General features: G+C 50.9%; 1 protein-coding gene across 11 annotated transcripts in view; it reads left to right on the forward strand.

The window, feature by feature from the left end:
- Positions 1 to 24,320, forward strand: part of DAB2IP (DAB2 interacting protein) — a 167,879-nt gene that overhangs the window by 100,206 nt on the left and 43,353 nt on the right. Inside the window, exon 1 of one of the 11 annotated variants that reach the window (XM_062640944.1) lies at positions 13,162 to 13,310. The exons of 7 other annotated variants lie outside the window; for them this stretch is intronic. Coding sequence is in view for 2 of the 4 variants with exons in the window: in XM_062640941.1 (XP_062496925.1) it covers positions 20,449 to 20,561 (113 nt within the window). In the remaining 2 variants the exon portion in view is untranslated. Of the gene's footprint in view, positions 1 to 13,161; positions 13,311 to 20,263; positions 20,562 to 21,615; positions 21,714 to 22,098; positions 22,200 to 24,320 lie in introns of those variants that run through there. 3 more of the 11 variants (XM_062640941.1, XM_062640942.1, XM_062640943.1) reach the window with 3 other exon arrangements.

The following is a 24,320-nucleotide window of genomic DNA, read 5'->3' on the forward strand; positions in this document are numbered from 1 at the left end:
CTTTTTCTCCCTGCTGATTTCTCTTTTAAGAGCTCTCTTACATCAGAGCTGGGCACTGTTGCCCATCTTCGGTGTTGGAGGTGACTTGTGGAATGGAGCCCCCTCTACTCCTGTTAACACTGATGGCAATAACCCAGCGCTGGAGAGGGAGCAGCGCATTCTGCATCACAGATGTAACATCCACATGCAATTTCATCACCTTGGTTTCAAGAAAAATAAACTGTGGCCGGACTTAAACCGTGGCGGCGAGGAGGAGTACGAGAGGGCCTTGTATGAGCATTGAGAATATTTGTAGCTAAGCAACCAACATCAGCAGGAAGAATAAATCAAAAGTTTAAGGGCTCTGCCTGCCTGCCTTCAAGGGTCAGGAACTATATTTTCCCTTTGTTAACAAGATTGCCTTCCTCTGAAACATCAGCTATTAGCTACTGCTGGAGGCAGGATACCGTATTAGATAGACGAGAAGCTTGTTGTGGGATACTGGGCTAGAAACATAAATGAAAGGACGGAGAAGAGAAGCCTCTTGCCAAAAGCCATGGAGTGAGTCAGGTCTTCCAGCAGCTTACAGCAAAATGTTCTTGGAAAAGTAATGTCTAACACATAGATTAGAAAATACTGTATATGTTTGTGTTAAACCTGTGTAAGTCCTCCTAAGGGCTCCTCAAGCTGCTATAGGCTACATCCCCATTTCAGAGATGGCAAAAGTCGAGTGGCTGGATGACTGTCGTGGGTCATGTTTGAAACTGTGAGTCTCTGTGGCTTTGTTCATTGCATGTGTTTGCACAGTTCTGTTGCTTGGGGCACTGATCTCCCTCTCTGTGATTGCAACACAGATCCAAGCCCCATTAGCTAATTGAGCTTTATTTGCTACAAAGCTATTGTGCAGGGTTCTTCACTAGGTTGCACCAGAAAACCCAGAAGCAAGACGCTTTACTTTAAAATAGATTTTATTTATAGAGGGGAAATTTCCCAGAAATGCCAGTGGGAATGGCAGCAAATCAAATCCCAGCAGTAGGTTCTCAATAGAACTTCTCCTTTTAAATACCCATTTATAACCTCAGGGTATTTTCCATCTCTGCTTCTTGCTCCTGCTTAGTCAAGAGCTGGTTGGAAATGATGCTCCAGTCTCTACCCTGCCCTGCAGCCTCACTGCTCACCTGAGGGACGGGCTCCTGCATCCCTCTGTGCTGCAGAAGATCCCTTTGGAGCACTTTTGAACTGTTGGAGCCCCAAGCCCCTACTAAATCCACAGCTGTAATACACCATAAATCTAGGCCTTAAATAGATTTATTCCCTGATCAGGAACCCCAGAGACCTCTTAGCCTTCGTAGACACTAAAGTTGGTGTTAATTATAAAGCTGAGTGTATTAAGGCCAAATCTCTTGGTATTTGTATGGAACAGTATTGCTAAGCCAGATTTATTATTTTAATGAGAGGAATAAACTGTAATACAGTAAAACTCTTGTGGTCTTGAACTTCCAAGACCCATCCCAGCACCATTCACATGGCTGGGCAGCACTGACCATGTATTTTAGCACTTTATGGCATTTTCTCACTGTATCAGTGAGCATTTCAGTGGAGTTTAAAAAACTGCCTCAATTTTCATGTATTCGTACTCTTCATACATTGCTCTGTATTCAGAGCATCCTTTGAAAGACGGTGACAAGCATATAACTTTTAGGAGGCAAAGGCTGGTTTTTCTCTTCTATTTACTGATACAGCGCTAAGCCTGGCTGATGGTGACTGGAGTTACTCAGCTGTGAAAAGCACTCAGGGATGTGAAAGCAGAGGCTGTTTCTGGCCATTAGCACCAGTGTTAGCACAAGAGTCCACTTAGTCCCAGCCCACAGCTGGGCTCTGAGTGGTGGCTTGGGCTGGCAGGTAGAGATTAAAATGCCTGTTGGGTATATTTAGCAGTAACACTATGCCAGCATGACAGTAAGTGATTTTGGGGCTACTGTTAATGTTAACATTCATCCAGGATGGATTTTATTTCTCGTATCGGAGAAACTCACTTTTGGAAGTAATGGAAGCGTGGTTCGGAAATGGCATCGTTCAAGGCCAGGCTGGATGTGGTTCTGAGCAACCTGATTTAAGATATTCCTGCTCGTTGAACTCGATGAGCTTTGAAGGTCTCTTCCAACCTGAACTGTTCTGATTCTATTTTAAAAGAGAAAGAACCCCATGCATTGGCAGTTTGATGGAGATATTCTGGACAGAAAAGGTAGAACCTGAGATAAGAGGAACCCAATGTGTTCATACAGATCTAAGCTTTCCTGTCTGGTACTTTCTCTCTCCTCCCCCCCACCTTGGGACTGAAGTGAGGTAGATCTGACCTGTTCCCACTGCCCTGCACACAGGAGCTGAACCGCCCGGGCTGGTTCCTGGGTTATTCCTGGCTCCGGAGCGCTCAGACCAGGAAACCGCTCCCTGAGGCACTGAGGGAGTTTCTGAAGTGCTTCCACAAACACAGATAAGTGCAAACTGTTGAAACCCAAACACTGGGGCTCTCTCCTGACCCTTCCTCTGCCTGCAGTGGGACACCCGGGTGGTGGGGAGGCAGCTCCTGCCCCGGTGCTGCCTGTAGTTCACCCTCCTAGGGATGGAAATAAACCCAGCTGGTTGTGAAGCAGATTGAGGACACTGCAGTTGACTTAAAACCCATGTTCAGAGTGGCTGTTTCCTCTTTCTCTCTTCATCCGATGAGCTTTTTCCCCCTTATCTGTGTGGCAGTGTTTTGTTGAGCCGGACTCTCCCCGGTTTGTCAGTACAACCAGTCCCTGTGCCTCTTAACGGGAAAGCAGAACCCTGAGCCCAAACCCCTTGGTCTCGTGACTTCAGAGTAGTTCCATATTGGCAGTGCCCCCATGGTAACTAATGTTATTTATTAATTAATCCTTTGAATTACAGCCAAGCAAATAAGCACGAGTGCTGGCCGCTGCTTCCCAGCTCCATGCAGGTCCTGGGCTGGCGGCGACAGTCCTGCCCTTGCCACATGTGATGGAGCCAGGCCATTGCATATAAGGAGGAATTGCTTTTCAGTGCTTCTTTTAGGGTGTTTTCTCTACTTTCATGCCCTGTAAGTGCCTCTTCTTCACTGTCACTCTTCTTCCCCCAAATCACAGCCTCTTGTCTTTAGTTCCATTTTTCCATTTAATGAAATAACCCTGTAATTAAATGCTCTTTACAAATCCCTGGGCAGGGTATCTCCTGACAAAAAGCACTCTGATTTTTAATATTATTACTAAAGCAAGGTAATGAAATGCTTGAATCCTTGTCAAGTGTAATTCCGGGGGTTAATCACTTAAATTGAAAGGAAAAGTTAGCTCCATCATTGATGCTGAACTGATCAGCTCTGTGTCCTGTAAAGTTCTTTACTGTTTAATTAGCTCTTGTTCTGGCCTAGAACATGCAATACATGTAGTTGCACATACATTTGTATGAGCTTCTGTATGGTAGCACAGGGTGTTTAAGTATGTTTGGTTTTCTGTTCCACTGGGCAATAAGCTAAATAGAGGGGAAGCTGAAGGAGAATAAAAGACTTTTGCTGTCTGTGATGTGTAGCTTGACAAAGCCACTAAGCACCTCACTAAGAAAAGCAAAGCTAAAACCATCTGAACTTGCTGAAATGTTCTCATCATCGAGAAATATTTTTGCAGCTTCAGTTTGAAGTACAAAAGAAAAGCAGCTCTGTGAATCAGACAATCCTGCATTCCCTCCTGACCTGCACTAGCTGGTGGGTCATGCACTCCTTTCCCATCTCCGAGCTGTGTGTGTTAATGATTTCCAGACCCCAGCTAAAGGCTCAGAAAGCACTTGGGCAGATGTTGGCCATCTGGGCTCTCGGAACAAGGCTTCCCAAAACCAAGGACAGGTTCAGCTTCCAGAGTGATGGTTTAGACATGGAACCCTTGTCACATCTAGGTCAGCTGGGGCTCAGCGTCTGTGCTTGCTGCATATCCTGCTCTGGGCATGGGAGCCTGGGCAAGGGTGTGACAACTGTGGGCTGTCAGCATACAGCAGCACGGCTGTGGGAGATGGGTCTCTCCTGTTGCTGTCAGTACAGCACTGATGAAGATGCCAACAGCAAGAGTCTTCTGGGGCACCAGAAAGCAGCGCCAAGGTTACAAGCAGCCTTTGTTCGGTATGTAGAGGCTTTACAGATAAAGTTGCACATCTCTGGCAGAAGACATCTGCAGCAGATGCAGATAGCCAGGGAATGTATTTGATACCTCCTCACTAAGGAGCAGTCTGTGGGATAAGAAGCGTAACGTGCAGGACTGACAGTGCTGGCTGCATCCATGATCCCGTGTGTGCTGGGAAAGGGCAGGGAGACACTACGGAAACATGGCATAAGGTGAATCATTCCAAAGGACTGTGGAGGCCTGTGCCCTACCTAGTTCATGGCTGCGTCTGTACTGGATGTGATGCTGCAGCACAGTGTGTGTCCCCAGCACCTCCCACATCCCGCTGTGCCGGCCTGGAACAGGCAGGATGTGTCCTGCATGGCGCTGCCAGCCCTGCCCCTACCTGAGCTATAATCCCTCTGCCAGCAGCTCTTCCTCATGAAAACACACTGTCCTGCCCCATCCTGTCTTCAGTGGCCAAGGAACAGGAATTTCCCTGGTGCCATGGTGCATCCAGTGCCACAGACAGGGTTCAGCTCCTTCTTCTGTGTGGCCTCTGAGGCTCTGCATGGGCTCTGTGCTTGTGCTCAGCTCTTCTGCTTAGATGGCAAGGAGGCTGCCCCAGAGGGAGAGTCTCACACAGGAAGAGGAGAAGGGCAGGTATGTTTGGGGTGTTTCGGAGGCAGTGGAGAGTAAGTTCAGCTGAAAGGAGGAGGGCGGAGGGTTCAGGCTTGTTAGGCTGCATGTGGCCAGCTGAAACGTTCCTTTCTTCTGATCTTCCTTCATCCCATCTTTGATCTGAGCCCTACTTTTCCCTGGAAGGCTTCCAACATTCCTGGTGTAGCTATGAAGCTCCCTATTTTAACACCCTATGCAGGCCACATCCCTCAAATTTAAGAAGGACGCTGCGATGATGAAGTGGGACTGCTGTGTGTAAAGTCACTTCTGGATAAACACATTTGACTTCTTCAGACAGTCTTGATCTCTCTTTATTGGTAGAACAAGCACAGAACAGGGGACAGCAGCCCAGGCTCCCACATTCATCTCATGGCTTGACTCACTGCAGTGAGGAAAAGTGTCCCCATAAAGGATTCAAGCTGCGGTTTGGGTACAGATGTCCAATAGATTGAGAACTTTTGGCCTCCCTCATTTCGAGACTGACATGTCAGACAGATCCGTGTGCCAGAAGCACACTGGGAGGCAAAGACTGGGTTGGGAATGATGCCAGGAGCCAAGATGCATTTGCACAGCTTTGGAGCAGCAGCTCCTAGCCCATCTCTGGCCTAGGCAGCAGGGTGATGAAGGGAGCCCCAGTGCTGGATAGCGATGATGCTCGTAGAAAGGACAACACAAAAAAGCATCACACCCTGCTCCTGCTTAGCAGGGTCAGAAGCAAAAGAGAAAAGGCTTCGTTCTCCAGAGGTGAAGAGCCTCTCCTTCCTGCAGCAGGAGGAGCCTGACACTGGATAAGTAAATGTGAGAGGATTCATAAAAACCTAATTTGTAATTTGCCAGAATATAATCCTATTTGATCAGTGTTATTCAGTTCCCCTTTCTTTTGGAATTCAGTGCACTTAACTGTTCTACGAGGGTTTATGAATGTTTAAAAATTGCTTTGTGGTCCCTAAAGTAATTCGACAAGTCTGACAGCTATTGATTAAAAACCTGGAATTATTCAGGCTGGAGGATGACTTAGGGGATTAGATAGAAAGTTTTTTCAAATGTGAAAGGAAATAAGATGTTGGAAAGTAAATATGTTCTGGAATAGTTTTGAAAAATCCATTACAACTGTGAAATTAAATTGAAATGAGATACTTGGTGTGGAGATGGAGGAACTAAATGCTGGCTTTACTATTTAGGCATGGGGTAGGGCTCGCTATCCTGGGTCCAACAAGTGTTTCCCTGGAAGGCGCTGGATCCATGGCAGGGGAGCCCCGGCACCTGCCCGCTCCTGGCCAGGGACCAGCCAGCTCCTCCTGTTCAGCCTTTGTGCATCATGGAGTTAGATTCCAAGCAAGGTCAGCGGGCAGCTGTGGGGCTGATGGGAATGTGGCTCCTTCTGTGTGATATGGATGTTCCTGTTTGTGGGCCAGACGGGAGCTAATCGAGACTAAATGACCGCAGCCTCGTGGACTCTCCTAATTTGTACTCGGCTGCGGTAGCTGGGAGCAGCTATTATGCTGGATACCTCTGTCTCAACTTGTCCTTATGCCCCAGACCTCCAGGAAGGAGATCCAAGAACGGGCTGTACATCTCTGTGCGTGCCGAAGAGACTCTCCTAGGAAATTGTTAGACCAGCCAGGTCATTTTCCATAAGGAAAGGACCAGAAGGAATTCTTTGTTCAGCAGATCCAGAGCTGCTCTGTTACTGATAACAGTGGTTTAGAATATCCTTCATAAATGTGCTGTCTCCATCTTAGCATCATGGGGGCTTTATCCTCGTTCTCCCTCCTGGAAGGCTAATGTCAGATTTCAGTTCTCTCATGGTTAAAAGCCCTCTTCTGATTTTCAAGTCTCCATCTATTCACTGCCAGGTTTTAGCCTCTTGTTTCCCCAGTGCTGCCCTGTGGCCTGAACAGCTCTTGTCTTTCTCAAGGACGTACAGTCCTCGTGCCCTGCAGTCTCTTATAGGCTGAACAGGCTGAGTGTCACAACACTCCAGCATCAACCTGAATGCGAACCAGGAGGTATCATATCCCTCCACCCCTCTGCATTGAGACTCAGGTCAGTCCTTTGGGACAGAAGTGGGAACATTTCCAGCTTGGCTGGGACCCAGCACTCAGCCCAATCAAAACACTCTGCAGATCTGAGGGGCATTGATGTTGCTGGTGTTTAATCAGATGATTGCTGGCTGTTGGTATTGGTTAAATTCTTGAGTGATTCTGTCCACATAGATAATAAATTGCTGTGATGATTCAGTTCCAGGGATTGAACAGCAGATTTGTGGATGTGGAGATATTAAATAAGCAGGTTCCTTGGCCTGTTACCTCTGCGGGGTACCACACAGCCTTCCCTCATCTCCAGTAAATCCCAGTTTCACTGGGATCAGTGTAAACCATGTGTTCAAAAGCCTCTGCCTGGGGAGTCTGCAAGGTACAATACGGAGCTTCTCCATGGTGTCACCTACACCGTGCATGGTGTTTTAAACCCTTGGGCTATGCATGGCCCTCAGTTATATTGCAGTGACAACATGAAGTCTTAGAAAGATGAGTGGAAAGAAAAGAGACCTTCAAATTTAGTTACTGCTACAAAACGCAAGGCACCAGTTGTCTTTCTGCAGCAGACAGGGATTATCCCTAAAGCCTGCACCTCCAAAGGGAAGGGCAGTAATGAAGCTGACCCCAGGCGCACTTTGCACTTGGCTACCACTGATTAATTAAGTTTTTCCTTCCTTGAGCCTGATTTAGTTCTTATGCTCAGAATGAAGGATTGAAGTTAAGAAACTGGTGAGAAATGGAAGGACAGCTCTCATCCCCTCTTCCTCATCTCATCCCCTTCCCTAGCACATGCACACACGCGTGGGTAGTAGAGGGCTCGATGTGACTGATGAAAAATCAGTCTCCGAAGGCATTCCTGTCCCAGAATTCTTGTCATTCCTCCTGCAATTGCTCCACTTTCCCTCTGGATTTTCGTTCCTGTCGAGCTTGAAATGTCAGCAGGGCATGACAAACACTTGGCTAATGCTGGCTGTAGGTCTCCGGGCAGGGTGGAAGGTGTAACAGTGATTCTGCATTTCTATGGCGAGTAGGAAGGTTTCTGCGCAGCTGTGGGGTTTCTTTCATTCCTTCGTTTAATGACTGAGCTTTCTGGGATGTTTCAGATCCATCAGTGGCAGGGCTGAGGCCCAGCACTGCCAAACAGGACCCCAAGAGCAGAGATCTTTTCCTCTGCTTCAGACAGCAGAGGCTGGGAATGAGGATGAGACTGTGGCTGCTCCCCGGGGTGCAGGCTTGCACAACAGCCCCGAAACTTCACAGCCCTCCTTGGTTAATAGCTATAATGAGGATAATACGAGCTCATCAACGTGCTGGTATTTACAACCTTCTGTATGGGCAGGGGAATGCTGAATAAAACATAAAGAAACCCGTGCAGGTACAGTGAAGACACTGGATCCAAGATTTTGGTTGTACTTACAAGGACTTGCCTAGACCAGAGGGAGAGTGGCTGGAAGCAGGGGGACAATGTGGCACTGGCACCACCAGAGCACCCTGCCACTGCCAAAACCCTGTGTGACAGCTCTGTGACTTGTGACTGAGGACATGTAGGGACGGGCCAAGGGGAATGGCTTTAACCTGCCAGAGGGGAGACTGAGATGAGCTCTTAGGCAGAAGCTCTTCCCTGGGAGGGTGCTGAGGCGCTGGCACGGGGTGCCCAGAGAAGCTGTGGCTGCCCCATCCCTGGCAGTGCTCAAGGCCAGGTTGGATGCAGGGGCTTGGAGCAAGCTGCTCCAGTGGAAGGTGTCCCTGCCCATGGCAGGGGTTGGAGCTGGATGAGCTTTAAGGTCCCTTCCAACACAAACCAATCTGTGATTATGATTCTGTAACTGCCATTTGCAGGGTTATTTCCACTCTGTAATGAAGAGCGCAGTAGTGTAGATCACTGCTGAGATGGACAGATACTGGCTTTAAAAAAGTCTGTTTAGGTAGGATTAGTGATAAGGAGAAGTGCAGCTATGGAACAGAACAGCTCAGTTTCTCTTTTTCCTCCACTTTGTTGGTATTTGGGTACCACGATGGAATTGTTTTGTTTTGGAAGGAGTTTTGTAGAACAAAGTTGGGAATAGGTTTGCTCCCACCAACCGATTGAATCGACTCATCTCCTGAAAGCCATCCAGGCACTGCTTTCCTAACACTCTGTGCAGGCTGATGCTGTATCCCAGTAAACGCACAAGGATTTACAGGGATGGTGGTTATACATGTATAGTCAGAGCTAAAACAACTTGTCAGAAATGATTCTGCTGATCCCTTAATTACAATTCTTTAACCCACTTTTGGAGGAGAAACAATAGTTTAGAGTAACGGGAGAGTACGTTTTGATTGAAGGATGTACAATAATCTGCCCCGAATCTGCTCGGCTGCTTTGTACCAAATTAACTTATTTCTCTGTATTTGTTCCTATTCAAAGCATAAATAATTCAGCGTTTTGTCTCTCTGTGAATGTGAGGAGCACGCTTCCTGGTTCCACATCAGATGGAGCAGTGATGTTTATTACTCTGATGTAGGGGAATGATTGTTGCATATTTAATATCACCATAAATAAAAACCATGGAGCTGTGTTCCTGCTTGTGGGATGGGCATGTGGCTCTCTCCTGGCGTGGCTGGTCTACAGCACTCAGAGCTTTTAGGGGATGCAAGCAGAGGCTTTGCTGGCCTGTGGTGACACAGGGCATGAGTGGTGCCTGCATTGACCAGCATCCTGCTGCAGCACTGCCAGCCCCAGTGTGCTCAAGCAGAATCCTTTATCTCACACAGAAATACTCTGAGACTCACACAGTGTCACAAAGCAAATACCAGAGGAAGTAAAACAAACCTCATTAAAATAAAGTGGCTGGATGATAAGGCGAGTGTTTAACACACCTTTTAACAGCAGTATGTCTTTTCCTCATTTTATCTTGCTAATGCCTTTAAAAACTGCCTGAAAGTATTTTACAGTAATTGCCCAAGTAGCTGGAGTTTTAGTGTTCTTACATGGGCTTGAACAGCTCTGATTTTGGTAGGTCTATTAGTACGGGGAAAGTACCATGTGGTGGGTGAGTATGTGCCATGCCTGATACTCCCAGTTATAATTCACATCTCTTCCAAGGGTGGTACAAGTTTTAGAGCACTCTGCAGTGCTGGGCCCTGGTGTTGTGCCTCACTATAGTAGTTTTGCAGGGTTTGTCCATTCTCTGCTTGGGCTGTGCACAGGGTTTCGCTCCGGCGCTTTGCTGAACTCTGTCACCCAGCGCCGTTTTCCATCTTCTGCTCTCAAATTCACTGCCTTGGATATAAATTCTTGTACATTTTACCTAAGACACTTGCCAGAATAAAGGGAGTGAGGCGCTGCTTGGCAATAGTGAAAAGCAAGGGAGAAAGAGCGAGCTTTGTCCATGAGCCATTTGCAAGCCAAGGCAGTCCCGCTAGGTCACATTCTTGTTCTCTCAGCCTTGGCATGGATCGCCTCTCTTTAATGGAGTCCAGTGTTCCCAGTGTTTCCGAACTTGTTTAAGTGTTTGCAGCAAGCTGGGATGGTCTCTGAGAAACAGTTTGTCTGGATCTGATTTAGAGCAAGGCAGCGTCATCGTGTTGGAAGCACGAGAGGCTCCGCACAGCCCTGCGAGCACCAAGAGGGATGGACGTTGCTCCTGCTCGCATGCGGAAAGCTGAGGTCTCTGAGAGGATCCATGTCAGTGTCCAGGGAGGACTGGGGAGTACAGACAGGGCACCAACTCTTCCTGCTTCAGGTTTGCTCCTCTGGCTACTGTACTGGGCTACCTGCTAATGTGGTCACGGAACAAGTGTGAGGAGGAAAGCCCTCCTGTCAAGCCTGAGGAGCAACTCCAGTGAAGCCAGCAGTGCTGGGCAGTGTTAAACAGATGTGGATCAGAAGTGGTTCGGGCCTCTCCCGTTCCTGGAACGCAGCCATTCTGCTTGTTTAGTATTCTAAAAGCAAAGTTAACAACTATTTTTGTCTCTATTCTCATTTCTCACATACATACAAAGGCTCTGTTGATGGTGAGCTTGACAAGCCAGGCTGCAGTTAGGATGCCAAAAATCTCAAAACTGTCATGGAGCGAGACAAGGACGAAGTTAAAAAACAACTCAGATAAAAGGGCTGCGGAGTCCAAACTGCAGCATGTGGCTCATCTCCCATCCTCAGAGACACGGGAATTCACATTGTGGAACTCTTCGTGGTGAGCCACTCAAGTTGTGCTTTCTGGCTGCACTTGGGATGTCACTGGGTTTGTGAAGAAGCTGCTTTCACACTTCCACAGGCAAAGGCATTGAAAAGCATTTTTGTTTCTTAAAGTGCAGAAGGTAATAAAGTGTTTACAGGGTAGTATAAGAGGAGGCACATGTCAAAGGCACCAGGACTGCACTCAGGGATGGCACATCAACCTAACGCAGCAGGTTTTATTGCCTTCCTCCAAACAATAGCATTCAGACTTAACATTCATCCCTTGGCTGCATCTCACTGTCTGAGCAGGAGGAGGGTCTGGGTCAGGCACTGTCTGACGTTACGTCTCAGGCAGGCACTGAACCAGTTTGGGTTTCCTCCCGAGCTTCCTCCCAGCTGCTTTCCTTTTGTCAAGACAATCACATTGGTCGTTATTAAAGTAAAAACAGAAGGGGAGTAAAGTGATTCATCTTCCCAAGCAGCTTCGCTAAAGGCTTTCATTAACTCACCGTGGGCAGGAATGTGTCTGCTGAGGAAAACGTGCTTTGTCCAAGCGACCCGACTGCTCCGACGGCTGTGTCCTTTTCCACTAGGAGGGCTCTAAGGGAACCCTGTGCCAGGAGTGACCAGTGCTTCTGGCTGGGACTAAATACATGGTGTTTGCCTTGGAAATCAGTGCTTGTCCTGGCACCGTCACCCCTTGGGGTCAGCAGAGTGGGGTGGGAGACACGAGAGTGGAGCAAGCCTCGGCTCTCCCTCCTCGAGGTGAACCCATCAGAGCGGGGCTGAGCCCGATGCGTGTGAACCACTGTGGGAAGCACATCCTCTGCTACCAGCCCCAGCCAGAACTGCCTGCTGCCCAGGGACTGGGGTTACCCTTGCCACCAGCTCTCATCTCTGTGAAAACACAAAACTAAACAGAAGTAAAGAAATCTGGGTTCTGATCCCATCATTCCTGGACATGGATGTGTGTTGTGGGCACTTCAGAGAGGTGCTTGGCAGCTTTTCCAGGCTCTGGATGTGCTGCTGGCAGCTGTGGCGCAGCTGGTTTGTGCAGAAGATGTGGGTTGGAGACTGCAGACATTGAACCCATCCCTCTGCACTGGGGGAAGAGTAGCTGTGTTATCCTTGCATTACCCCCCATCAGCGGCCAACCTGATCCGCACCAGCTGGGCTTTTCTGAAGTGTTCAAAGAAGGGATGGAATTGTGGAACATTTTACTCACTTGGGAATTGTTTTAACTTCTCAGAAGTCACCACAGCACCAGTACTGTGCATGTCCCACCCCTTTGCTGACACATGAGCCCAGCAATTTGAATTGGCCTTGTGCTCTGTAAATGAGATAGGACTGGAGGTCAGGCAGTGACTTACTCACAGTGTGCTCAGTTGCTCATGGTCAGCCAGGGTCCGTTTGTGTAATTCCTGTTGACAAGCTGTTGATTTCCTAATGGAAAGACAGCCCTCACACCCAGGCATGCGCACAGCCTTGCAGGCAGGGCTGGAGCCGAACACGTCCCAGTGAGACCATTCCCAAGGGTGTATGTGTGTGAGTGTGTGCCCAGCTTTCAGAAGGAGGCAGCAACTGGACTGGTCTGGAAGATGAAGTCAGGGACCTACAAATACAGCACAGGCAGAGAGGAGTAATAGTGGGGGGCTGATAACAGCAAATGGAGCTTTTCAGCTCGCAGTTTGAAGCTGGTATTCACTGAGAAGGGCAGCTGTGCTTTAGAGGAGTGATGGAGAAGTGGCACTGGATGAGGTCCCCCGAGGCCTTTCCCCATTGCAGCCCCACCTGGCCTGGGTAGGGGACACCCAATGAGGACAGTGGCTGGGCTCCTGGCTGGGGAGGGGGCACAGCTCAGCTGAAAGCAGCTCGCCCATCGCCTGAACTGGTTTGGGAGCTTCAGCTGAATCACCTGTCCTGCCTGTGCCCTGCATGAACCCTGCTCCGCCTCCGGGGCTGGAACAGAGATGCCTGGGGTCAGCCGTGTCCTGGAAAGGAGGGACGGGACAGTCCAGGGCCACTTTGTTCGTTATTCCCGGTTGGTTTATGGAGCCATGCTAGGTTCCAGTGCTCGCTGTGCAGCTCTGGTGACGGCAGGCGGAAAGCAGCTGGGACTGGCTGGGCTGGGCTGGACTTTGCTTTCCCGTGTTTACAGTGCGGTGCTCATCTGGGAAGCGCGCTGCTGCTGCTGCTTTCAGTTTTGCTCCTGGGGGTTGGGATATAAAGACCGGCAGGCTGGTGCTGCCGAGGCTGGCGGGGAGGAGAGGCGGCACCGCCAGCCAGCGGCTCCTGCCACCCGGCCAGGTGAGTCCCCTCATCCCATTGGCACTGCCTGCTCCCTGCCCACCCGGCAGCACCATCCGCTCTTCTCCCCTCTGCCTTCCCTGCCCCAGTGCCGGCTGCTGTGTCTGGGAGCTGAGGGCAGGCTCTGGTACCTGCTGGGAGCCTGCTCCAGCCTCCGCCCTTCCCCACGCTGGGGATGCTGCAGGTCCAGGTCCCTCCTTCCTCTTGGGGAGCGCTGGGTTTCTAGTTGCTTGGTTTTCTTCTTAAACCTGTGTTACATCTGATTGAGTCTTGGGCAGGAAGAGAGGTGTAGGGAACGAGCAGAGGAGGTGGCAGTGGGCTGGGAACAGGCAAAGTGAGGGCAGTGGATGTTGGGAAGGAATTTGCAGAGCTGGACCACAGAGTTCAGCAGTGTTCAAGGCCAGGTTGGACACAGGGGCTTGGAGCAACCTGCTCCAGTGGAAGGTGTCCCTGCCCATGGCAGGGGGTTGGAGCTGGGTGAGCTTTAAGGTCCCTTCCAACACAAACCATTCCATGATTGTGCGAGTCTGTGATATTCTGTCCCTTCTCTTTGCCTCATCTAATTCCTCACCAGAGAAGGTGCAGTGCCCTTTGCCAGCATCAGCCGCGTGTGCCCACGGACATGCCCCCCTCCAGAACAGAGTCCGGCTTTGGCTGCGATGGAGCGCATCCAGGGCGGGCTCTTCAGCTGAGGAGCAGATTGCAGTTCTGCTGATGAGAACATACGCTGGCCCCGGGTATTCCCAGGGATTTGACCTAAGCTCAGCATCTGTCAGGATAAGAAAAGTGGTTTAGTGGCACTGACACAGGGGCAGTTCAGAGGATGGGTGGTGGGGCTGGGGGGTGCAGGCTCTGCTCTCTTGAGGGATGTGTTTATATTCCAGCACAGGAAGAAAAGCTGTTTGTGGAAATCAGTGTTTTAAGAAATTAAATGCAGGAACAAAATAAAACCCCAGACTTCCCAGATCAAAACATACTGAATTTTCTAGAAGAAAGCAAAATAAGAACTCCTGTTTTCCACTGTGCAGATTTAACCCTTTGGAACTGGGGAACCACAAAGTGAGTGGAAAAGGCAGGAGCCAGGACTGGGTGTAAGCAGTGGAACCAGGGCGAGATCTGCAGCAGAAGATGTGTCCATGGCACTATGCTTATTTTAATGCAATCGAGTTACATCAGCTCAGGCTCTTTGCATCGTGTGTCCAGTTTTAACTCTTCTTGTGATCAGTGCAGGCTAATGGCCTCAAATGTAGATTTGCACATTAAGAATGGAGTAAAACTGCAGATGAGACAGAAACACTCCTACCTCAGCAGTTAACTGAGGCCAAGGCAGGTTGTGAGGAGCTGTGCAGTGACCCTGGATGCCCACTGCAAAGGAAAATCCTCTGGGATTCTGTCTCCATGAAGATTCTGCACAACTCTCAGTGTAAAATGCAGCCCTTTTTGCAATGAAGATGAGCAGGAGTTTAATTTGGTTAATAACTGCGGCAAGTTAATCCTGTTCAGGCCAGGATCAAACCAGTTTCAGTGCATCTGTGTCAGTGCTTTGCATCTGCCTGACTAGATTGATTTAAAATAAGTTGGTTACAGAAGGAAATGGTTCCTACTGCACAGCTACTGAATCAGGGCACAGAGCGGTCCCTGGTGCTGCCTCCATTCCCTTCTTGCATATGAAACTTTTGGTCAAGTTCCCCTCTGGTTCCCTTGTGTAGAAGATGAGGATGGAGATACCCATGTACCAGCCAGGGCTGCTCACAGAGCTCACTCGGGAATCTCCATGTCCAGTCCAGAAGATGGTAGGAAGAGTTTCTGGTCACAGTGATGTACTGGGTCTAATTTAATCTCTCTGAGAGAAGTCAGCCATCAAATGTTAGGAAAACCAGTGCTGGTTGACCTCTCTGGTGGAAGCTTGTGTGTTGGTTATGGCAGTTAGAGGGTTTTAAACTTAGAATCATAGAGACTGGTTTGTGTTGGAAGGGACCTTAAAGCTCATCTAGTTCCAATCCCCTGCCACAGACGGGGACACCTTCCACTAGAGCAGCTTGCTCCAAGCCCCTGTGTCCAGCCTGGCCTTGAACACTGCCAGGGATGGGGCAGCCACAGCTTCTCTGGGCACCCTGTGCCAGCACCTCAGCACCCTCACAGGGAAGAGCTTCTTCCTATTATCTAATCTCAATCTCCCCTCTGTCAGGTTAAAGCCATTTTTAAAGCCAACCTTGTTCTTTTGCTGTCACAGACAAGAGAGGCAAGAACAAATATAGAGCTGAGCTTTCATCCCCTGAAGAGAAGATGGGTGTGAGGTTCCTGCACCCCATCTGCTCTCTAGGCTGGAAGGTCTGTTGGAGCCGATGTGTGTCACAGAGAACACAGCCACCAAGGCCAGATCTGTGCTGCAGGTACCACAGGGCATACTGTGTAAACACATCTGCACTCATGAACACCCTCTGAGTCCAACACATTTGCTGGTAAAAGCTGTCCCTCCCTTCCCTGGAGAATGCCATCCTGACTACATTTTGAGATCACAAACCATGACTCTCACTTGAAGCAGACTAGCCTGTGTTTCCATCTTCAGGGAGCCACATCCTATTGTCAGCCCTGGGTAACCATAACTAGCCGTTAATAGACCCTAGGAACTTTACTGGATTCACTGATATAAGGACCCATATCCACAGTTGGGAAACTGAGGCACAAAAAGGGCAGAGAGACCACACCAACCCTGAGTAAAACAGCCAAAACCCTCTTCCTTCAGTCTGGACTTACTCCAAGTATCACTGTGATACTTTATCAGCTCTTGCTATACACAGATTTATATAAAATCATTTCTATTCCATTGAAGTAATTGTCAGAGATTAATTTTTTAGGGTGTTAGCATTGATTCCTGAGTGGACGTGCCCTGCTGCTCCCACCAGCAGCCTTTATCCAGGGAGAGCTGCACTCGCTGGGTTGGGGGGATGCTCTCTCGCCCTAATTCATTGAAAAGAATTAATTTCAGGTTTAAAATAGTGCTGTCATTTATGAACCCTGTTCAGTCTGTGCCTCACTCCCGAGTCTTCGCTCTGACCTTTCCCTTATCTGAAATCCTCTGGGCTGTACGCTCTGTTCATTAGTTAAACTTTCGGAAGGGAGCAGCAGGTGTAGGCTGTGGATAAGGACTGCATGGAAGCTTGGCTCCGTGCTCACCCACACCCCCCGAGCAGGCTGTGCCTGTAATTTAATTGCGGGCAGTGCCAGGATTTGGGCTTTTTTTTAAGGAGTTTTTCACAGTTTGTCAATTTTAATAACCATTTTGACATCAGCTCTGGAAGGCGCTGTCCTGGCATCGCCTGAACTCCGCAGGGGTGACACTCGCGCTTGAGAACACGAGCTGGAGAAGTGGTGCTGTGCACCCTGGTAGTGCACGGTTTAACTCCTGGTCGCAGAGGGTCGGGGTCCCAGCGGGGTAGCAGAGCTGTATGTGCTCCAGGAAAAGCAGACGGCTCATTCCTGAAAATGGGTTATCAGTGTGAGTCAGGACGGAGATGTGGAGAGAGTGGGGAAAACCAGTGAGGTGATCTTTAAAGGTATCTTTCCTTTTCCTACCTGTACGTGGGGGAAGATGGGGACTGCAGGGGGGATTTCTGTCAGGCATTGCTGCACGGATCCTGCAGACACATCTTCCTGCACAGGGGTTTGGGGATGTGTTCAGGATGGGGCTGGCTGTGGAGGTGCTGTTGCTCCCTGTGTCAGTGTTACTCATTCTCTTGGTGCTTGGCTGTGGCCTGGGGCTCCCACCCAGGGATCTGCCTTCCACGTTCCTTAGTGTGTTCTGCTTGCCCTGTACCTTGCCAGTGTATGCTTGGATGCCAGAGTGCAAAACCACTCTGTCTTCCAAGGGCTTCCATGCCCAGTAACATGCCGGAGGCAGAGGACAGCAGGGGATAGTGTGTGCTGCCCAGGATGGATTGCCTACAGTTACAGCTCTGAAAGCCATAGAAAAATCACCAGCTTCATTGGTGTGAATCTCTCATTCCATCTGAAAAGAAGGTTCCCACGAGAAGGATGTGCTTTATATCCCTAGAAGACACTAAAATCTATCTGGCTAGAAGGCAGATAGCAATTGGAAGAAATTAGCTTTATATCCTGGTGCCATCTCTGGATAAAATACACACAATCAAAACAAACTTTAAAAGGCTTTGAGCTTTTCTTCCCTTTTTTAAGGAAGAAGTTCAGCAGCAGCAGAACATTTCCCTAACTTTATTCTGACTTCCCATTGATTGGATGCTTGGTTTTAAGAACATCATTTTCTTTAAGAACATCATTTTGTCTAAGAACGTCATTCAGTCTCTGAAATCAGCTATTACCTATTACACTGATGCTATTATGTAGACACCAATATTGTCAGACAGGACAAATCAAAATAAAATGTAGCTTAGATGCTAAAACATCTATTTATGTTTGTCAGGCTCAAAGTCATTGGTACCCCTGTGATTTGAAATTCAAACCTTGACTCCTGCAAATGCTCCTTGGCTCACACTGTCGTGGAATGTTAAGCGGTGTCTCTGGAGCGAGACTAATAGCCCAAAATGAGAGTGAATGTTTGCAGGAATGGCACCTCACAAAAAGCTCTCTAAGATCTGCTGCTAATAGCAATGTTGGGTTTTAAATAAAGCCTCCCGGAAAGATGAGTGGCATCTCAGCAAAGACAGGTTTCCTGTTGATTGGGATTATACTCCTAGAGGAAAGCCTAATGCTTGTTCAGGAGAGCAGAAAAGTGAAGCTAATTACAAGCAGAAAGAGAAATTGGCCGGTCCAGACCCACTGCCCAGCTGCTACGAAATACGGTGTAAAAGGCAGCATTAGTCAGAGGTTAAATATTCTTTCAGTGTAAATACTATTGGACATGGTGCCTGGTTCTTAGGAAGTCCAGAGGTCAATTCTGCTTCATGCCTGCAGCCTGGCTCTTGTGAGCATCCAGCCCATCGGAACAGAGCGGGTGAAGGAATCTTTAATAATCCCCGTGTTTAAGCTGGCTGCAGAGCCTGGGGCATCTCTGTGCCCTCAGCCTCAAATTACCTGCTTGGAACTGAACTGAGGGACAAAACATACGCAAACACAGCCAAGGGTTCAGGCTGCTGAGCTCCATGTGAATGTGTGGTTCGATGGAGGAACACTGTGAGTCCTGACAGCCGGTTTAATGGTATCTGCCGTGAAATCTGATGTTGCTTGATGATGCTGTAGGTTGTGGTACAGGCACTGGAGAGTTCTTCAGAAGACCCCCACAATGACAACCGTGGCCACCCCACTAACAGCCAGCCAGCTCTGCAGTGACATGTCTTTTCATGTTAGTTAGGCTGAAATATGGGATCGTTCAAACTGCTTTTTACAACATCACCAGGTATTTGATCTTAACTGTAAAAGTGGAATAAACGTGGATAATCACAGTCCCTTCCACTGCTAACTCTTCACGGTTTTTAGGGCATTCATTTTTTCCCCGGTGATAGACAGTGTGGTGATAAAGCACTGGCTTCACAGTCAATAAAAAGTGAGAGATACCTGGGTTTAAGAGCTCAAAAGGGTAAACAGAGCAGGGGTTTGGAAAGGTCATTGCCCAGAGGACTGGAGGCAAAGCAGTGTCTGACCATCCTCCTCTATCCAGCCGAGGAAAGGGAATAACCCAGGCCTGGCTGGGACCAAGGAGGAAAAGCAACCCAGAGAAAGAGGACTAGAAATAATACAGATAATAATCCCCGAACTAACTGTGAATGGAAATGGCTGTAATAACCCATCCAAGGTGTTGTGTTACCTGCCCTGTGATGAAGTGCAGGGGCTTTCCTGTCACAAGTGCTACTTCTTAAACAGTGAGTCACTGGGTAGGTGTTGGGATCCCACAGGAACAGGAGGTGCAAATGTGAAGAGGGGGAAAAGGTCACATACTGTACCTTGGGAGGATGCTGGTGTTGGCAATGGTAGTATTAGCTCTGACTGTTGTACACCCGTGTATCACCCTCAGAGCCGCCTGTGGGGAGAACAGTCGGCAGGGAAACACCACCTTGTGCAGATGAGGAACGAGGTACAAGCTTACTTGAAGGAAGCTGGGATAAACCCTGCCTTGGAACAAAATTAGCTGCTTTTTGGTGGTGGCAATGCTCGCTGCAGCTGTATTTCAACACTGAGTCAAAGGTGTGAGGTTTCTTTATGGTCTCCCACTCCATGGGGAGGGGAAAAGAGCCGTCCCCAAGGCTCTGGTCTGCAGAGGTGTGGGGGTAATGACTGACCTGTGCATGCAGACCCACAGCCCCAAGGAGCTGTGTGTTCTAGACACCAACCCAAGCCCAGCACGATGGCTGGGGCAGGGCCATGGCAGCACGTCACTGGTGGGAAACACTTGTTATTTGTGGAGGTGGGAAAGAGCAGCAGGATACACAGAGTGCCGGTGGGCTCCAGCATCACACATTACTTCATCTCCCAGTGCCAGGCTCCTGTGCCAGTCCTGCACGGACTGACCTTCTGGAATTTCAGGTCTGGAACAGGGGAAATCCAACTGGGCAGTTCCCAGCTCTTTTGCTGGATCTTGCCATGTCAGCTGGCAGCAGCAGTGCAGCTGCGCTGGGTCCTTACGTCAGCTGAAGCTGCCACCATTCCCAGTGTATCTGCTTCCTGCTGGAACGCAGGCCATCGTGCTCATTGGGTTCCGTACCTCCTTCCAGCTTGTCCTCATGCTGTGTGTGAATGTGCAGCAGAGAATACTCCAGCGCTGGGCTGCAGAGAACCTGGTTCTCCTGTCCTGCTGCCTCTCTGAGGGCTCATTCCAAAGTTCAGGCTCTGCCTTTTCCTGCCTTGCCAGGAAGATAACAGCCTTGGTAAAACTGTAACTTGACCTTAGCGTTCCGCCACAGCGAGGGAGATAAGGTGCTAAAGGAAACACGGGGAGCAAAGCATGGCTGTAGGAGAGGGGACCCCACAAGCCAAAGGCTCCCTGGGTGCTGCCGGTGAGCCCGGCTCGCAGGCTGGAATGGCTGGGGGATGCTGAGCGGGATTTCAGTCCGGTGTGCACCATACTTCTGCTCTGGCACACAAAGGACCCCTGTGCTGCTGCCGCTGCAGATTGGAGAAAGAAAAGATTGACTGAAGCTGCCTGTTATTATTTTTGGCTACTCCAGCAATGTATCAAAAGCCTGACGCTGGGTTGATGCTGGTGCCCTACTTTATAGAAGCCCTGAAAAGCAGATCAAGGACAGTGAGCTTGTCTCGCTGTGTGGCAGCTGCCAGCAAAGGGTGAGAGAACTTCAAACCGCTGCTGGGGGGAATGGGGGGAGGTAAAAATGAGGTAAAATGTGCTAAATGCAGAGCAGTGTTTGCAGAGTGCAAGGGGAAAGGGTCTGCCTGTGCTCCCTGAAGGAATGCAGTGACTGGGGCTGCTGAGCTGATGCCATCGTCCCCGGGCTCGGTGGGGACCCGTTCACCATGGAAGGAAGGACCCCAGTGGCCTTAGGTGACAGACGGTGCTCCTGATTATTGAAGCCCAGCAGCAATGCTGCCAGTCCTCCACATTTCCTGCATCCTTTGGAGCTGGGAGGGGGTCCTGCCCACCTCTCTGGCTGAGGAGCAGAGGATATGCAGGGAGTTAGTGTCGGAACTGGGCAGAGAACCTGCAGATTTTGACCCGTTTGTCAGTGCTGTGCGTGGTGCTGCTGGCTGGAGGGATAATCCGGGCAGGAATCCGGCTTGGAAGTCACTGGAGGAGGCAAGACTTGTGCCTGCTGCCTTGGGCAGGACCTGCCTATATCCCACTCCAAGACCTGCTTCCTTCCCCTCTGATGTGGGGAAACCTGGAGTGTTCTTTCCGATCAGGGATATGTACCTCTGCTCTCGTTTTCCCTTCCGATGCTGACCAGCGTTCGCAGCCCTGGTACCTGCTTCCTCCCTGATCCGGAGCAGCCTTGCCCGAGCTGGAGGATTTCTGATCTGCTGCAGACATGGACGGCAGCCTTTGAGAAGTGGAGAAGGAAGCAGCCCTAAGTAGCAGGCAGGGGACGGTGCCATGTGGTGGCTTTTCATTTACTCGAAATCCTACTTTGTTCTTGATGAGTAATGGAGGCATTTGAATACGCCAGGATGACAGCAGCAGTCTGGCTCTGGGAACGTGTCGGCGTGGGCTGGGTGAGGATGGTGGCAATCGGGACAGTTGGACCATGCTGCGCAGCCATCCCCTCTGTTCTCCACCGCCTCGCGTCCTCCTCCTCCCGCACTTACCTGCTGCTCCGGGCACCGTGTGTCGTGACTCTGCACTTAAACCACCCCGCGGTCGGGCTCTGAGCCTCGCCGCTCAGCCTCATGCGGGGCCGGGGTGCGGGTCATGGCTCACGCAGGAGCGGGCGGCTGCTGCTGCAGGCGCTACTCCCTGCTCTGGCTTCCGCTGCTGCGAAGGTCAGTGACTCGGCTTCCCAAAATGGGAATGGCATGTGCGGGGCGGGCGGCGGGCACGGTCCCGCGGGACGCACCGGGCCGAGCAGGAGGGAGGGGAGCGGCGAGGGAAGGAAGAAGCGCCCTCCCGCAGCGCTTGCGGGAATAAAGGCTGAGGAGAGGCGGCTTCTGCCGGGGTTTATCACAACGCGATGAGCGCGGGCACGGGGCGAGGGGTGAGCGGCTCCGCGGCGCACCGGGGCGGGCGGCGGCTGGAGGCGATCCCGGCCCGCACCCCCCGGAGCCGGCAGCGGGGAGCGGGAGCGGGCCCGGGGCGCTCTGCCCAGCTACAGCGCAGCCAATCGGGCGGGCCCGCAGCGGCGCGGCTGCCGAGCGGGGCGGGGCGGCGGCGGGGCCGGCCCGGGGCGGCGGGGCTGAGGGGCGGCCCGCCCGCGGCCGGCGGAGCGCGGCATGGCCGAGGCGGAGCGGGAGCGGGACCGGGCCCTGCGGGTGAGTGTCCGCGTACCCCTGGGTGCGCGCCCCGGGCAGGGCCGCGCCGCCCGCGCTCTACGGAGCCAACTCCGCGCTGCAGCGCTCGGGCGGGCGGGCGCTGTTTCGGGCCGGACCCGCGCGTTGCCCGGCGGGGAAGCGGGGCCGGAGCGGGCGGGGTCAGGGCGCCGCTGGACACCGGGGCTGGGTGCGGGGAGGCCCGGAGCGGGGCCGGGGTGAGGCCGCTGCGGCTGCTGCCGCCGTCGGCCCGGTCCGCCTCGCCTCGCCTCGCTTATTTTTAGCTGCGCTCCGGCCGCGATGCGGAGCGTTAAGAATTTGTTTTCGTCGTTATTTATTCAGACGTCGTCGCAGGCTCGGGCAGCCGCCCCTGGCCGTAGTGCGGGAGATGGGGCTTGTGCTCCGTTTCCTTACGGTTAAGCCAGGAGGAGAGACCCTGCCTTGTGCTTTATTTCTTGTGCAGATTCTGCTGCCGGGCTTGCGCCCAGCAAAATTCTCAGTGATAAAAATCAACCCCTTTATCCCCGCCACGGGAGCTTGTCCCGGGTGCCTCCAGGGAGCACCCCGGGTTTCTGTGGGACGGAGTAGGGGGGGATCCGGGGCTCCTGGCTTTGCCTCCTTAGAGGTTCCCCGGGTGTTTGGGGGGCTCTGCAGTCCCTGCTCACCCCAGAGGCTGGTGTTGGTTCTCAGAGCCTTGCTATGGTTGGAACTCCAGCTTGGAGCGCTGGGTCTGTGGCTGCTGTCTGCATCAGATGTCACAGATGTGGCACTGTTTACGGTGGTTTAGGCTGATAGGATAAGAAAAGGTAATTTTCTTTTATATTAAGTGTTGCTTTCTGTTGAAAGCGAGATGCTGGTGCCACCCTGCTCTTGGGAAAGAGGGAGGAGTTTTACTCCCTCAGCTTCTTCACGTTGTGGTCATTGAAACTCAGGTATATTTCTGACCATCCTTTGCCTCTTGCTGTTGATGCATTTTGCTTGCTTTTGCAGTTCCTTCATGTTGCATGTTACAAACACAGCCCATGTCCTTGCTGGTTACCCTGTGCTGGACCTGCAGGTTTGTCACAGCCAAACCTGGCATTGGCACAGTGTTAAACAAACAAATGTCCACGCTCAGGTGGATGTCACGGGGTAAAATCATCCTCCGGGTTGGCAAAAACAACGTTTGGAGCCTGGCATGAGCTGAGAGTCCTTTTGAATGTAATTAATTCTGCTGCTGGTTAAAACTGAGAACAGCCTAAAAACAAGGGCAGGTGTTACTTAGTTTAATTACATGTCCTTTGTGTGGCTCAGCCAAGGTGTTGCGTTAGGAAGGGTAAGAGGTGGCGCCAGGTTCATGTCATTAGTGCTCTGAGTGGTGTCTCCCAGCACCTGCAACCCCAAAGGCTGCAGAGCATCCCCCTCTGCTTCAGCCCACCATAGCCCTGCCAGGGCAGAGGGAGCTGCTGGCATCTAGAGACCTGCAGGAGAAAGGCCAGGTTAGCAGGACATGGGGAGGGATGTGCTGCGTGCTGAGACTTCATCTATGCATCCTGTCCTACAGGAAAGGAAAACATTCTGTCATCCTCTGGGAGTGTGCACGTGCTCTTGTGGTGCTGTTCTTGGTTGTTCCCAGAGCATCACTTTTGTGTTTATTTGTTAAATTGAAGCGGGATGAGGCACTGGGGAGGAATGGGTGAGAATCGCAGCAGGGGTCAGGAGGCTGGGAGAAGTCAGCACTGGGCAGGGGGAGTCACGGTGCTGATGTGGGGGTTGCTGCTGGGCAGGGGAGCTGGGTTGCAGCTACTGCAGGAAGAAACGCAGCAATCAGACTGGTCTGGGCTCTGCAGAGAGCAGAGTCCCACTTTGTAACCAGCAGCAGCGATGCTCCGGGCCTGGGGTGGGACAGCCTGTCCCGATTGTGTGCCCTGGTAAAGCTGGCAGAGGATGGGCTGTGATTTACTCCCATCTGTGACTGCTAAAATCCTTCTCCCATCTGATGCTGCAAATCAGGTTGGGGGAGTTGTCCACTTTGTTCTCAGCCAGAACAAAACCTAATCCCCAGGCTGGACACAGATCTAAATCCTGTTGATGCTGCATGTGGGTCTCAGGGACTGTTCCACTGTGTGTGTGCGTCCAGGACCC

This window comes from Pezoporus occidentalis, unplaced genomic scaffold (assembly GCF_034315485.1).
Source record: "Pezoporus occidentalis ecotype Australia unplaced genomic scaffold, CSIRO_AGI_Poc_V1 ctg68, whole genome shotgun sequence".
Lineage (NCBI taxonomy): Eukaryota > Metazoa > Chordata > Aves > Psittaciformes > Psittacidae > Pezoporus > Pezoporus occidentalis.